Here is a 16,791-nt window from a genome sequence, read left to right on the forward strand (position 1 = left end):
TTTTAAATCGACTACAAGATTTGGATCTAAAATCATGGAAATCTTTGGAATTTGAAGTCGACTTCCACCGATGGCGCCACTATTCTCTTGCGGAACAAAAAATGGTGATTGTTGCAAAAACTACAACGAAGCAAAGCTTCCAAGGCACTACGACGTGACGACACCACAAATCGAAGGTTTCGATCATACTACTTCTTGAACTAGCAGTATCGGTCTTGATGCGATGCCATTAATCGATGTTGGTTGTCTCCGACACGATGGACCTGGGGGGATACCTGCATGGTTAAAACTCCAATGTCCAAGTCAGTTTAGGGTTCAAGATAGTGGTAATGAAAATGATGATTATAGATTGTGTACTTGAAAATTCTTTACGAAGGTATTATACCTTGGGTCTGACTGAGTAGGTTGGATAATGAGCCTCGTGTTATTGGACCTTATGGTCGGCGCGGAGCAGTGGATCTTGGGTTTATATATATATATATATATATATATATATATATATATATATATATATATATATATATAAACAATTTCATATCGGTTGGAAAACATAACTGAGGTGAAAAGTAGTTTATTTTTGGATTAAAAATTAAATATTCAGGAAGACGCCATTTTTAATGAAATAAAAACATAAACTAAAACTGCTGTGATTCGAAGTAAGTACCCATGAATTAGTTTACACGTCAGTTTTAAACTAAAACTGACATAATATATTGTATATTTTTAAAAGAAAAAAATAATATAGCGCGTCTAAGAATTATACCTTAATTTTTTTATTACGTGAGGTGTCATTGTTATAAAATATAGGGTTAAATGCAATTCACCCCCTGCCATTAGGGCGTGTTTCAGATTTGCCCCCCTGAATTTTTTTTTTAAGAACACACCCTTATAAAAGTGCAAAGCCAGTTTCACCACACCCTTTTACTACTAATGCTGACTGGGCTTTGACCAATTAGCTGACGTGGCAATTAGTTAATTAATATTTCATTTTATTATTAATGATTATTACCCTTCTTCACTTTTAGTCAATATCAACTCACCTAACAATTATGTACCAGATTTCAACATGGTCCACCAACAAAACAGCAAGAGTACTACTACTACCTGTTCTCTTGAATCATCACTTGATTGTTTGCTTTCAGCCACTACTAATAGTAACATCACTTGATTTTTTCTGATTGCAAAAACCGAAACTTATGGAACTTTAGTGCAGTTTCTTCTGCTGAATCTGATAGTACTAATGCTACTACTCAGAATTATCCATCCAAGGTTTATTCGACAAAAAGGCCTAATATTGATCAATATGATCCTTACTTTAGTATTACTACTACTACTACTCAGAATTCTTCTTCTGCTTCTACTGAATTTGGTTACAAGCTTATCTCAGAGAAACCACCGAAATCGAAGATGGGGTGATGATAATAAGAAGTGTCCTGGTTCATCAAATATCAATTTCCAGCAACCGAATTCATCGCTTTCATTGTCAAATTCATCGTAGGACAAAGAAGGTCCACAAACTGTGACTGCAAGACAAAGAAGGGAGAGAATAAATGAGAGGATTATGGTTTTGCAGAAGATTGTTCCTGGATTTTGAACCTGTTCACTTGCTTCAACCTTGGGCTGCGGCGGCCACCACCATCATCAACTCAAACCCTAATTTCATTTCAGGCCCAGATCCAACAAAATCAAACGCAGACCAGGAAAACATTCTACAACTGAATCAACAATCTATTACATTCAATATCTGGTTCTTGATTATTGACTGAATTAGGGATTTATTTGGGGAAATTAGGGTTTGTCTGGGTTTGAATGCATGATTTCTTCTGAGTTTGTTGACGGAAATGGGAGATTAGGGATTCTTGATGCAACGATTGAACTTCTTCCCTTCTCCCATGGCCGCGGCATCTTCTCAATCTCATCTTCTCCGATTAATTCTCCGGCCACCAATAAATGAGGAAAGATGAAGGAAGATCGTGAAGAGAGAAAGATGAAGAGTGATTGGAGAATGAAGATTTTTCTTAATAATAATCATTAATAATAAAATGAAATATTAATTAACTAATTGCCACGTCAGCTAATTGGTCAAAGCCCAGTCAGCATTAGTAGTAAAAGGGTGTGGTGAAACTGGCTTTGCACTTTTATAAGGGTGTGTTCTTAAAAAAAAAAATTCAGGGGGGCAAATCTGAAACACGTCCTAATGGCAGGGGGTGAATTGCATTTAACCCTAAAATATATTATATTTATAGTAGTGTGAATTAAATAAATATAAACTCCTAATCCAACAAGTTGTATTTATGAATCAACACTTAAAAAAAAAAAACTAACATCATACAAAAACATAAAAATACTAATGTGTATATCAATTTACTTGTTTATACTAGATTATTGCTTATATGTAATTTTATTTAATATTTGTAGAAAAAATCAACTACAGTAAATTCTTATTTATTTTATGTTTAAATATTACTTTTTTCTAAAATAATTTTTAATGTTAAAATTATTTTGTTTTCGTCTCTAAAGTTAAAATTCATAGTTATCAAAAAATTTTAACATTTTGAAATTATATTTTTTTAAAAAGATATATGGACGAAAATAAAAAACTCACTAATGTACGTGGCACGATTTACCTATGTAAACCTTTATTTCATATATATATATATATATATATATATATATATATATATATATATATATATATATATATATATATATATATATATATATATATATAAAATTTTTTCATCATAACCGTATATTTAATTTATTTCTATAAAATTTAATTTTTATATTTTTTTAGGGTGTGTTTGTTTCAAATTATTCATTATTCATGAATTATTATTTTCAGAAATAATATTCTTACTTATATGTTTGCCTAAAAAAATAAATTTACATGGAATGTTTATAAAATTTATTTAATTTAAAATTATAAAAAAAATAAAAAATGTTAATGTAATAAGTAGTGGGAAGTTTAACTTAGTTGGAGTTTAATCCCACAGAAATGTTGGATTTCCATCTTTAACAACATTCATAGAAATAAAATATATCCTGAAATAATTTTTAAAAACCTGAAACAAACATGAGATTATTACATTTTCAATGTCACATCCCCCGATAATGTAATTTCATTTATTGAAACAAACACTCCATTACATATAAGACCTAATCTTAATATTCACATTAGGCCTCAGCATGTTCTAGACTAACCCTACTTATCAATTGAGCTTTTTCTTGCATTTCTTTGTTCTTACTCCAAAGCACCACATACAAACCGCACACGATCATCACTGCTCCAAGAATACTGTATAAAGCATATAACCAAACTATATCAAAATTAATGCATCATGGAGGATACTTAGATACAATTATTTAGATGTGATTTGTACTATTTTCCAATGAAATTATGACAAATATAGTTTTCTCTTACACATACATTTTTATCCTATTTTCACTCTATTAAATTACACTTGTCAGATTTTCATTGACAAATAGCATAAACCACACATACTAAATTGTAGGCAAGTTTTCTCATAGATAAAAATTTATAATATATATATACCTTCCTAAATATAACTTCTCATCCAACAATAAATAAGCAAAGACAGCAACAATTATGAGTTGGACAGGATAGAAAATCGACGCGAAAAGAGGACCTCTCATCTTTATGCACCAAGCAACAGCAATAGTGGCTATTCCAGAGGTTATTATTCCCTACATCCACATTCTTTTAAATTAAACAAATATTCATTTGAAGTTGTTAGCATCAACACCTCTGAAAAAAGGTATGTATGTGTCAGTGTCCGTATCAGGTGTCCGTGTTTCATACATTTGAAATGAATAAATTTATTGAGGAAAGCTAGCAAAACTATATTTGATTTATTAGCATACCGGAAAAGCTGCAGTGAGAAGCCTGATATTGTAACCAAGCTTCCATTGAATCCAATCCCTGTCAACACAAAGAGCAAGAACAATAGCTTGTATTGCTCCCATTGTGGACATCAAAGCCGTGCTTGAATGATGGCTTAGATATTCTTTGTTCATTTTAGCCTGAATGATGAACCATAGAGAAAATGAGCAGCTGCTTCCTATGGCACAAAGAACACCTAATAGTTTATTACTAAAGTCTGCATGTTGTGGCATTATATCTCCATTTTGGTTGTGATGTGTATGCAAAAGGTATATATTAGATGATCCAATATTAATTTCTTCTCCTTTGTAAAATGTCAATAGCATTGCTCCACTTATTCCTATTAATGTTCCTATCACTTTAGCCTTTCCTTCCGTTGCACTCCAATTTAGTTTTTCCAATCTGTGAAGAAAAAAAGCATAAAAATAATAAAGCAAGTAATCAGTGTAAGATTTTTTTTATAAATCAAATTGAATGGTGTTTCCTTTCTATCAACCCAAATAGACCAATGGAGTTGCATTTGATCCCTTCATTTACATCTCCCTCTTTTGCATATATTTCTATCACCTCGCCATTTTCATTAATGGTCTTGTTGATGCAAAGTAATTCCAATGCTCGACGTACTAATGAAGGGATAATATTATTCCCCACAATGAAAGCATAAACAATGTGTTTTTCATTCCATGAGTTTTGAGTATCGTAAATATGATTTTAAATTGCGATTGCAGTCACAGATGTGGTTACAGGTGTCGCGATTATAATCAATGCAGATGTTGCGATACACATTACGACCGTTGCAGCGTGAGTTTTGATTGAATGGTATGAATCATATTGATAAAAATTAAAACACATTATCCATTAGAAGTCTTGTAAAAACTTCCAACTTAATGATTTTGGGAAATATTGTTTTAACACACCCTTTTCCTTTGACAGGTAATCGTAGATGATTCTTTATGATTTCCTCCAAATTCATTATTCCAAAGGAGATGTCTCATTTAGGAGCTAGCATAAACAAAATGTAGATATTTTTCTGGTCCATTTATCTGGGTCCCAGCAGGTTGCGGCATTTTGATTCTCAATCCTTGTTTGAAAAACCCGAGGAATGGGCCATGGCCCTTCCCAGGAAAAATAATCAAATTTGTACGAGGTTTCTTTTTTGATGGTTTATTTTGTATGAGGTCACATTTAAGGATTACAATTTTCATTTCTATTTCACCTTGTTTGAACATCATCTATTGTCGAGTTTGATGTTGCCCCCTTCTATGATTTTCTCTCCTTCTTGGAATTATATTCGATCTTTCTAAAATTTATATACTCGCCTTTAACTAAGACCTAAGATCGCGGTATTTTATGCTATATTTAAAATCATCTAGAATGGTTTAGTTACTTTTACGTCATTTTCCCTCTCTTCAAAATTTTACCTTTGTTGGTAGAAGAATTTTGTTTTCACTTTGTGGCTCTTTATATGTTGTCTTAAGTTTCTCATGAATCAATGTGTCATGGATGGCATGTTGGCCGCACTTCATTCATTGTTGGGAAAGAATAGAAACACGTCAGGCGAGGCCTAAGAAGGCGAGAAAACAAGGTCTTCGAAGTAGACAAAAGGTAATCTGATTGTATCCGTTGGCGAGACCTTATTGTTGGACCTTCCGATAACAAGGTCACTCACAAGTTTCCTATATTGTTTGGCTTAATACTTCATTCTGATCTTTCTGTATAGGAGCTTTGGATCCCGAGGTATACTCTTTGTGGGTTACTGGTTTAAGGCCTCTTGGTCACCAATTTGTGTTGTCTGAGTGTATTTATTACATGATTAAATTAGTGGCTTTGATTTTTCATTTCCTTGCCTTTGATGGTACTCAAACATTGAGAGAGATGCAGCTCATGGGTTAGTCAGAGCGAGCGAGATCTGAATCTTAGAATGATACCAATACGCTCCTCCATGTTCAATCCAGGCTTAAAAAAGTAAAAGAGAAATGCGACGAGGATCTCCTTCACTTTTACAAATATTTGAAGAAACTCTTTAAGAACCACCGACTGACCGAGAGTTACCTTTGAGACCAAATCTAGTTGTTGGACAAAGAGAAGAATATGTTAACGTTTTGATGGTCATATGTATTGAAGAATAATGAAGGGGTAGCTTCTAGATTCGAGGAAGATATTTTGAAGATCTATTCTGATGAAAATATATTTGAGAGACTGGGAGAGAAAATTTTATCGTTGGCCCTGGATAATGTGGAATTAAGGAGAATTCAACAAGAGGTTTGTCCTTTATTCAAGAAGAGAATCTCTTATTTGAGCTATGAAGTTCTTTGGCTTGGTAAGGCATGTTCAGATCCTGAGGTGGAAGATGCTAGTGCGAGTGAGAGGGTTTTGTGAATGTAGCCTAACAACATGCCTCCAAGTCCATTTCCATAGTAGCCAGACTTCCTCGTAAATGCAACGCTTTAACATCAAGTGAACCATCAAAGAGACACTCCTAGGCTGGATAGCGCCAGACATCCGATAATATAGTTGTACACGAATTTACAATCAACTATATACCACGAATTGGATCTTCATTGTTTTTTCGGTTTCCTCTATCCCAAAAGACACCATTAGTTCGTTGTAACTCCATGGTCTTATTGTCTACCCTTTGAATCCTTTAGGTCGCGCTTCCATTGTAAGGGATAAAACTCTCTCGAGTCAGGCATAAGTTCTCAAAGAGATCAATGTAAATGATGTTGTGTAAGCTTCTCTGGTCCAACAAAATTCTTTGTACATTGATTCAAAAAGACCCAAAAATATCGAGTGTAGAATAAGTAAATACCTGAAAAGTATTGACATGATGAAGGTAATGCCTGGAGTAAGGTTGAACAAAGCAAACATAAATGTTGTTGAGGTCAGAGTCATGCCCTCGGCATAAAGATTATAAATTAAACTTCCCCTGAAATATAGTATTAAACTTTTTAAATTACTTTGAGATTATAAAATCCCATAGACAAATCTAATTTTTATTTATTATAGTTGTGCTATATTCTAATTATGATACCATAGAAATCAAATCCAAGAATTTTCAATAAAATATAGTCATGCATGTTGCCAATTCACATAATATCTTATTGGTAAAATTGATCTTTACTCTTCTAATTTCATTTAATCACCTCATACCATTTTGTGCTAATACGGGTGCTCTAATGTATAGGAAAAATTAAACAACAGTAACGTACCCAAACAATCCACTTAGAAATGCCAAAGAAAGAACCTTCCAAGTAATCGTTGGCCTTTTCTTCCTATATTACAAAAAAAAAAAAAAAAGCAAAACAAATTTAGCCTATAGTTAATCTGAAGCACGAGTCTCGTGTGATTTTTGAGAACTAGCAAATGAATTTTTAAAATTGTAAGAACACCACTTAATATAGTCCATCTATTAAATTATATTATTCAAAGTTAAATGCCGCATTTTACATTAATTTTGCATATGCCACCTCAGAAATAAATTCGGCCAAATGCTGGAAGACCTAAACCAATGCACTTTCTTATCAAATCGATGAACATACAGACTTTTGTTAGGAGGCGTGCACCGAAATCAAGGTGCTTGTTTATTTTAGTTCCACTCCTATAAAAAAATTCAATTAAACTCGGATGCGAAGGGGTTTTAACCTCAATTATAACAAGGAGGGGTAAAATGTTCTTCATATGAGTTTGATCATCAAGAAGATTCTTTTTGAAATTTTAAATGGAAAAAAACTCAATACCTCTCAGTTTTGACATTCCACCGATGAGTATAACACATTTCACCTCAATTTTGACATAAAATCAACGGGTAAAACACGATTGAGTTTATTAAATCTAATGGATTGCTTATTTCACTAAACCCGAACTGAACATATAACGCCTCAAAATTGGTTAGGAAAATAATTATATGAACAATTGTGTTATATTTGAAGAACAAATTAAACATTATGTAACTCATCATTCATCTCACGTTCTTTCATGGTTAAAATCTCTTTAATGTTTAAGGTTCTTAATTCAACACTTCATTAATGATTATGGATTTTCATTAATGAGATAATTTTATATTGATTCTTCATTCATTACATATGTCTTATAAATAGAATTTATATTATATTTAAAATATATATTGATAATAAGAATAATACAATACACTTTATTCTTCTCTATTTCTCTCCTTTATTATTTTGTTTAATATCATTTATTAGCACGAAAATCTACCAAACATAAAAAGAAAAAAATTTTGAAGTTCTATTTATCAAAAAGGTAATGTTGGTCTTTAATTCATTTATTTTACATTACTTGTTTTGAATTTTGGTATTATATTATTTCTTTTAAAATTATTAAGTATCCCTGAAGGATAGAAAAATAATAACTTTATACTGTTCCTGAAGAACATATGAATCATTCCGGAAGGATAGTAAAATAATGATTTTGTTTTATAGTTCTTGAAGAACTTATCAAGTATCCCTAACAAGTTTGTTATATAATTTCTGAAGAACTTATCAAACATCTTTGAAGGATTGCAAATATTATTATTTTTATTAATAAAAGAATTTGTAATTGAGCTCCTCAAGAACTACATACAAAGATTTGTTATTGAGTTTCTAAAGAATTTCATAAAAAAATTTGTGATTGAATTCTCGAAGAACGACAAAAAATTGTGATTGAGTTCCTGAAGAACTGAAATAAAAATGTTTGTTATTTACTTCATGAAGAACTAAGAATTTATACCATACATTGATTTATATGACTATTTTAAAATATTCCAGAAGGATTGTACAATGAATAATATTTTTTTATCATAAATTATAAGAAACATGTATGATATAATCCGTAAAAAAATTAATATTAAAGTATCCAAAAAGAATTGATTTATTAATAATTATACTTATTGTGATCTAATTATATAAAATAATTTTGAAAAATATTATATAGAATGAACTTTTTGATATTTTTTATGAATAATGATTGTATAATTTTTGAAAAACTAATCATTTGATATCTCACTTCTGTATATGATTTCAAAATTTGTCATTATCGATAAATATTTATGAATAATTCTCTGAATAACTACATATTTAGATCATGATATATATATATATATAAGATTTATTGGAAATAATGAAGAAAAAACAATGCTTGGGTTCCAATGTTGACCGTGGATAGAAATAAATGGAAACGACAGAAAGAATAAAAAAAAGATGTTACCTCGAGAAACTGCAGAGTTTGAGTCAAAGGAATAAAGAAAAATCAGGAAAGACCAAGAAGCGTCGCAAGGATAAAGGTAAAAGAAACAATGCGATTACACGGATAAATGGAAATATGAAACTTGCAAGGCAGATATTACACGGATAAAGGGAAATATGAAACTTATTGGCAAATAACACCTTTTTTTATAGGTAACCAGAGGGTGCAAATCGATGACCAAAATTTAATAAAATACCAAAGGATGCGATTAACAGATCAAGATGAACATCAACTTTACAACGACACTTGGATGCACTCGAGTGTTATAATGACATCGCCATTCCCCTACCCTAGGGCCACGAGGAGAAGTTATGATGTGAAACATTTCACTTAAAAGAAAATAATTTAATGTGCATTTTTTCGATGTCACCTGCTTCCACTCATCACATATCAGACCTTGTCACCAAGGTGGAAACCTTCATGGATATTTCAAGACGGCGAAGAAGAACAATTTTGACGTCAGTCTCGATGCTTTCTCACAATCCTTGCTCCTTACCTCGCATTAAGGAGTTGGGGAATCTGTTTCGCGTCCGTCAAGAGGCCTGATAAAACTAACATAATATCTAAATGTCCAATCCAATACACTCTCATATCAAAATGATGAACATGTGGACTCTACCAAGAAGGGTGCACACCAGAATCAAGTTGCTCTCTCATCTTAAGTTGTTGCATCCAATCCAACGATTGCTCGTTATCCACGCCACACTCATAGTGGACAGTTTTAACCACCAATAATATATAAGATCAATTTTGTGCAATAATAGATTATACTTCATTCTTTTTTGCAAAGTTACACCTCTCTAATTTCTCTAATTTGAACGTTTGAGTGCTAACTTTACAAACACACTCCTCCTTTATTATACTGGAGATTTGCGTCACTGTATCAAAGATCTTTACATCAACGCGTTATCAATATGTTGTTCCACACCAGAATAATTGGTATATGAAATTCATGTTGTTATAACTACTAATTTGTTATCATCTTAAAAAGAATTGAGACGTGCATTTAGAGTGAAGCTTACATTTGTTTCTATGTTAAAGTAAGCACACGTGCATTTAGAATGAAACTTAGATAATATTAAATATATATAACTTCTGAAAATTGCATAAACATTGAGATGATTAAATTTTTGATTTGTGATATGATAATAATATTAAATTAAAATTTAATTTTATATTTTCTTTGAATTTAATTTAAAACTTGATTTTAATATCAGATTCTTTTGTAATAATTAATTATTTAATAATATTAAATATTTATTTTAAATTAAATGAAATAATAATTCAAATAATGACATCACAAACATTTGATACAACTTAGACAAGTCAATAGAAGTCATTTCTTGAAATGAGTGTTAATATAGGAAGACTGGCTACCGTATTGAAGAAGAAATCGTGCGTCAAAAAATATTTTAATATTTAAACAATTTTTGTTTTAATATTTAAGCAATTTTTAATTTACTTATTTTATTTTATTTAGTTTTGGATTAAAGACCCATAAGGTCCAATAAGATTCTTTGTTTTTTGTATTTAAAGACTTTTGGCGTGGCCATATGGATTATCTTTTCATATAATAAAGACTTTAGACTTTTGCACTTGCAAACCTGTGTTTTATTCTAGGTTTGCGCTTGCAACCCGGTTCTTTATTCTAGGTTTAGCGCTTGCTATTCCCTAGGACTTTCGATTGGGTAAGTTGGTATCAAAGCAGGTTTCTCGTGTACTTTTTGTAGCTTGACAACCATGGCAAATCAACCAGTAACCAGAGAAGATCTTGATGGAGTTATTGCGGGTTTTACTGCGACTTTAACTGCTTTGACTGAACAAATGAAGAATTTAGCAAATCAAGTGAACAATGCTAACAACGGGAATCAACGAAGAGACAGGAGAGAACATGTTAGGGGTGGAAAACTTTCGTATAATCAAATTTTCGTTCTATGTCCACCATTTAGAATGGATCAAACAATGCATCAAACAATGCATCAAACATGGACAATAAAATCATCAGGCCTACAGAAGCCATTTCCTTTCATTGATTTCTTTTCTCAAGTAAAAGCTTCCAATTTACACAGCTTGCAGAAAAGCTCTATACCTTGCAAACTTGAGAGGAACATTCCTAAATTAAAGAAGTTGGAGGCAGTTGTTGTTAAAGAGACAAGGTCCAAAATTGTCAAAGGGGCAGCAAAGGATACTGAAGTAAATTATGGAATGAGAGTTTCACAATCAATTGCGAAAATCAGCTCGATGATAATGGTATTTCTACTCAATTTAATTCTTGTATTGAAGTGAGTGAAAACCCTTTTACAACTGCAATTTCTTTTAAATCTGAGAAAAAATATCTTTTAAGTGAAAATTCAAAGCTATTAGCTTCTGATATGCATGAGAGCAAAGGTGAAAATCATGACATGGATAAAAAGGTGGAACATTTGCAAATTAATGATGTAAAAGATGGAAATTTTGTTATGGATGTTTGTCATATTTTACTTGGTAGATCTTGGCAGTATGATAATGATATCACTTATCAAGGACGCAATCAGGGTCGGCCCTGTGGGGGTGCAAAGAGTGCTACCGCACAGGGCCTCCAAATTTAAAGGGCCCCAAATTTAATTGATGGGCTTGATATAAATATATTATTAAATAATATGTAAGTTTTGTGCTAACTTAGAGTAATTGTTATGCTATAGCCAAGCGGTTGAGAGCATGCTTTTGAGTTGAAACCATACTTGTTCGATTCCCAGCATCTCAACTCATTATGTGTAGTTTTTATTTTTTCATTATTAAAGATAGCATTATGTATAGCTTTTAGGTTGAAACCTTGCTGAGTGGACACGCAGATTTTACTATAAAGAAAAGCTAATAAAGATTCATTTCCTTTATTATATAATAACATGAATATAAATTTTTAAAATAAAATCTGTTACAACATTTTAAGAAGGTGTTATAATTAAATAATTAAAAATTTATTATATGATGAACTCATTTGTTATTATTATTTTATAATTAAATGTACAATATTATTTTTGAGTATTGTTTTCTTTCAGAATAATGTTTTAAAACTTTAATAAATGATTTATTTCATTTTATTTAAAATATTATTAAATATATTAAGTTAATAAATTAAAATATTTTATTTAAATGATTTTTGAATATATTTTTGCCTAACTTGTTTTACAAGTTTTTTCATTAATTTAGATTTTTATTGTGAATTTACTCAATAATAAATTTGACACAATAGTTATTAGACCTTGAAAAATCAAATTATACTTTTATATTTTGTAAATTCACAATGTTGATTAATTATTAATTAAAATACTTTATTATTAACATTGTCAAAATTGTGTAAAGAATTACTACCTTTTATTAAATAGTATAAATTTTTCTTATAAATCAAGGAATGTAGGATTAGAAAAAAGCGAATAACTAAAGTTCAATGAGTTAAAAAAAATTATATGATTTTTTCTTTATATAATTAATTTTATTTACAATTTAAATGAAATATAATTTTTTTTAAGCTGTTGTGTTTCATCTATTAGGGGCCTAATGTAAAAATAGATCAGGGCCTCTAAATTGTTTGGGCCGACCCTGGACGCAATAATGTGATGATGTTTACATGGGTTACACATGAAATTGCTATGGCTTCTGTTTTTCACTTTCATAAGAATCCGGAAGAAAAAAGTCTAGTTTCTTGGTGATGACACAGAGTGAAAAGAAACTCGATGAGGCTAATAGAGAAACTAAATTTTTATGTTCAGTACTAACTAAAGAGGTGATGAGTGTTGTTTAGGAGAAAACAATAATTCCAGAAGAGCTGCTAGGAGTCCTAAAGGATTTCAAGGAGTTCACCGCAGATGAGCTACCAAACAATTTGCCTCCTATGGAAGATAAACAAATGGAAGTTAAAGTTTTCAATGTGACATAAGATGTGTTGGAGTTTGCGTAAGGAGAAGTTTCCTGTTGGTACCTACAGCAAGCTGCAGTCAAATGAAACTCTTTATCAAGAAGAGAACTTGGGGTCGATTTCTTCAGAGGTGGAGGAAACTGATGTAGGAAGGTTGATCGCCTAGAAAAACATTTTAATATTTAAGCAATTTTTTGTTTTTTAATATTTAAGACATTTATATTTTATTTGTTTTATTTAATTCTATTTTGGATTAAAAGCCGATAAGGCCCCATAGAGTTTCTTGATTTTCTGTATTTAAAGACATTTGGTGTGGCCATATGGATTATCTATTCATTAATATTTAAACAATTTCTATTTTATTTGTTTTATTTAACTCTGTATTGGATTAAAAGCCCATAAGGTCTAATAGAGTTTCTTTAATTTCCGTATTTAAAGATTTTTGGCGTGGTCATAAGATTATATTTTCATATAATAAAATTTGAAATTTTCTTTATTCATGGTGGACTCCAGAGCGTATCTGATAAATTTTGCGCCTGCAACCCTATGTTTTATTCTAGGTTTTTCGCTTACAACCTTATTCTTTATTTTAGGTTTAACGTTTGTCATTTTCTAGAGCTTCCGAATGTGTCAAGTGTGTAAAAATTTCATTTTAGTCAAACAAAAATATATGAGAAGTCTATATATTTTTTAAACATTACAGGTAGTGCAGTTAAAGTGTATAATTTTATACTCTCATTTAATTGATATTTATGATTCAATTATATTATTCAATTAATTTTAAAATATCAATATGATTTGATAGTGTATAGTTTTATACTGTCTTTCAATAGAGATTTATCATTCAGTCGTGTTATACAATTAACTTAAAAATATCGGTATGACTTGATAGAATATATGATGGTGATTGGTTGACAATGTAAAATAATTTTATATTGTCAATGCAAATTTTTTTCTCTATTTTTTAATTCAAAAATTATATTTTTTAAATAATTGATAAAATAAAATCACTAAATTGAAATTATTTAAGAGCCATTAAGTCTAAAGAGGAGAGTAAAACCAAGAATAAACATGGAACGTGAGTGTAGGTTCATGAAGTTGTGATTACCTGTCAAAAATAATCGCAAGTGGAACAGTGACAGCCGATGCAAAAATGAAGCGGTAAGCTGTGGCGACTGTCATGCTCATTCCATCATTTATGGCGAGCTTAGTTATGATATTCACAGCAGCTGATGAAATCTGCACAAACAACATTAGCATTACTGGTTTCAATCCTTCCAATGACTTGTATATCCCCTTCATCTTCACAATATATTTTTGGGAAACCAACGAAATTAGAGAGAACAAGTTGGTGTTGGTTTGAAAATGAAGCACGATATTCAGTTATTTATTGGGACTCTAATACATATATTTTATTTTCTTTTTGTTTTAAAAAACTTTTTCTATGTAGAGTTTATGTAAAGTAGTATTTGTAATTAAATAGTGTTAGACAAAATGTGAATTTCTTTTTCAATAAAAATATTTAAAAATTAATATTTAATTTATAATAACGGTGTTACAATACATTTTAATTGAAAGTATTATTTTTAAATTTAATATAGTATTAATTACTAATTAATTAATAATACTATTGATTGTTTATTATAGAGAAAAAACACAAAAGAATAAATAATTAAAAATAATATGAAATAAATAAAATAATGAAATTTATTGATTATCTTTATATATAAAAATCCAAAAAAAAAATAACTACAATTAAAATACACTCAATTTTAAATATAAGAAATTAAATAAATAGATAAAATGCTTTTTTTTTTCTTTCTATATTCCCCTTTATCGAAATTTGTAAAAACATTAAATACTTCCATTTAGTACTCATTTATTGTATGACTACAATTTTTGTCATTGCATGACTACAGTAAATTAATACATCTTACAAAATATTAATAACTTGTCTATAGTCTCTACTCTCTATAAAGTAAAGTAAATGAGAGTAAATGCTTGGATTTTTATTTCAAAAAATATTATTCAAAATTATCTTATATATATTTTTCTCACTCAAATTATTTGTATATAATACTAGTAGATATATAAATTTTTTAAAAATAAATAATAACTATTTTTCCCACCAATAATAAATAAATAATTACTTTTCTAATCAAAAGCATTTGAATTTGAATGAGGTGATAAGAGATCTCTTTTTCTCTTACACAGAGGTTCTTAGTTCGGTCTCGGCTCTATACACGTAGCAATATTAATTTTTTTTAAATGAGAGTTTTATTATAATCATATCTGACTCGAGAAATTAGTCTCTGTAATTTTGTGTCTGGAATACATAATTTTAAAAAAAAACTATTTTTCTTATTAGTTATCCAAAATATCACTAATAAATAATTTGTCAAAAGCCTTACATTAAATTAAATGTTGATTAGAACATATATTTATAAGTATGTAAATAGATGCAGTCTTTATTATAAAAGTTGGTTTTAAATAATATGTCAATATTAAAACATTAATATAGAGTTTTTATATAAATGTTAAATTTTTGTTATTTCGAGAATAAAATATAAGAAAAATTATATTTGAAAAATTAATGTATCAAATTTAAAATTAATATTAAACAGATAAACTTATCAAATACTATTTTTCTTATACTTTATTTTAGATAGAGTTCATTCTTTGCTTTTATAAAAATTTATGAAAACTTTTGAAAGTTATTTCTCTGTATTTCTCTGTGTGTTTTTCAATTTCATGAATTATTTTTAATAAATAAAAAAAATAAAAAATAGCATTAGGGTACTGAGCCCAATACAAAAGGAAAAAAAGAGAACCATTACAAGAGAGATCTACTCAGAATTGGGTTGGAAAACAAAGATCTAAAGTACTTCTACAACTTGCCACAAACCAATCCCACGGTAAAGGTTTAACAAGATAAACAATAATCTTCTCAACCAAATGATCCCTTTGAAAAAGATAGCATTCCTAATTAACTAAATACATCAAGTTACAAAAAAAATAAAAAATAAATAACAACCGCCAAGACAAAGCTATCTAAATTCGAATCAAGTGGAGGAACTCAGGTAATCCCATCCAAGACAGAGAAACACTCCAAACTTGCGATGAAACAATGCAATAGAGAAGTAAATATTTAACGTTAGTTTCTTCATGTTTAAAACACAGGGGGCACACTATATTGTAGAGCTGTCAAATGGGTCGGTCCGGTCCACTTCGCCTCGGTGGACTAATATGTTTAAAAGAATTGATCCGGCCCGATTATTTAATGGGCCACATAAAATGAGTTTGACCTATTTTTCAAAGGTCCGTGCGGTCTGATGGGTCAGTCCGGCCCGTATTTCAATATTATAGTTTTAATTTTATAAAAAAGATGTAAAAGATAAATGAACACAATATAAGTAGATAGTCATCATAAATGTATATAAGTGATGTTTAAAATATTTATTCATAAATATATATGAATACCACAAAATTATCCATGTAAAAGTACAAAGTAACTTAATATTATCACCAATACTTATCAAATTTTCTCTCCATCTCACAATCATTTCCTTGATCACATCATCTTAAAAATATATCTTCATCATCTTTAACTTTTCTTTATCACTTGAAAACACATTTATGAAATCATATCTTATCTCAATCTTTTTTCTCTAAAATTTACCAAAATCTTTTTTTAATGGGCCAGCCTGAAGCCCGCATTGCCGGTCCGACCCAATCCATAAAAAACATA

General features: G+C 29.9%; 1 protein-coding gene across 1 annotated transcript; it reads right to left on the reverse strand.

The window, feature by feature from the left end:
• Positions 1 to 3,051: 3,051 nt before the first annotated feature.
• Positions 3,052 to 14,367, reverse strand: LOC131636818 (WAT1-related protein At1g68170-like). The gene is made up of 6 exons (XM_058907411.1): positions 14,152 to 14,367; positions 7,114 to 7,176; positions 6,714 to 6,830; positions 3,886 to 4,306; positions 3,557 to 3,708; positions 3,052 to 3,298 (listed from the first exon to the last, which is right to left on the reverse strand). The coding sequence occupies exons 1-6, from the start codon at positions 14,343 to 14,345 to the stop codon at positions 3,178 to 3,180; spliced, it is 1,068 nt and encodes a 355-aa protein (XP_058763394.1). The 5' UTR covers positions 14,346 to 14,367; the 3' UTR covers positions 3,052 to 3,177.
• Between the last annotated feature and the right edge of the window lie 2,424 nt (positions 14,368 to 16,791).

This window comes from Vicia villosa, unplaced genomic scaffold (assembly GCF_029867415.1).
Source record: "Vicia villosa cultivar HV-30 ecotype Madison, WI unplaced genomic scaffold, Vvil1.0 ctg.001839F_1_1, whole genome shotgun sequence".
In the NCBI taxonomy this organism is placed as follows: Eukaryota; Viridiplantae; Streptophyta; class Magnoliopsida; order Fabales; family Fabaceae; genus Vicia; species Vicia villosa.

Bases quoted from the DNA above. Each gene is read 5' to 3' on its own strand.
- LOC131636818 (XM_058907411.1), bottom strand. From the start codon at position 14,345: ATGAAGGGGATATACAAGTCATTGGAAGGATTGAAACCAGTAATGCTA. The intron at 7,177-14,151 runs GTAATCACAACT...TTTGTAATATAG, and splicing joins CTTGCGATTATTTTTGACAG to GAAGAAAAGGCCAACGATTA. The intron at 4,307-6,713 runs GTATTTACTTAT...TTTTCTTCACAG, and splicing joins ATCATGTCAATACTTTTCAG to ATTGGAAAAACTAAATTGGA.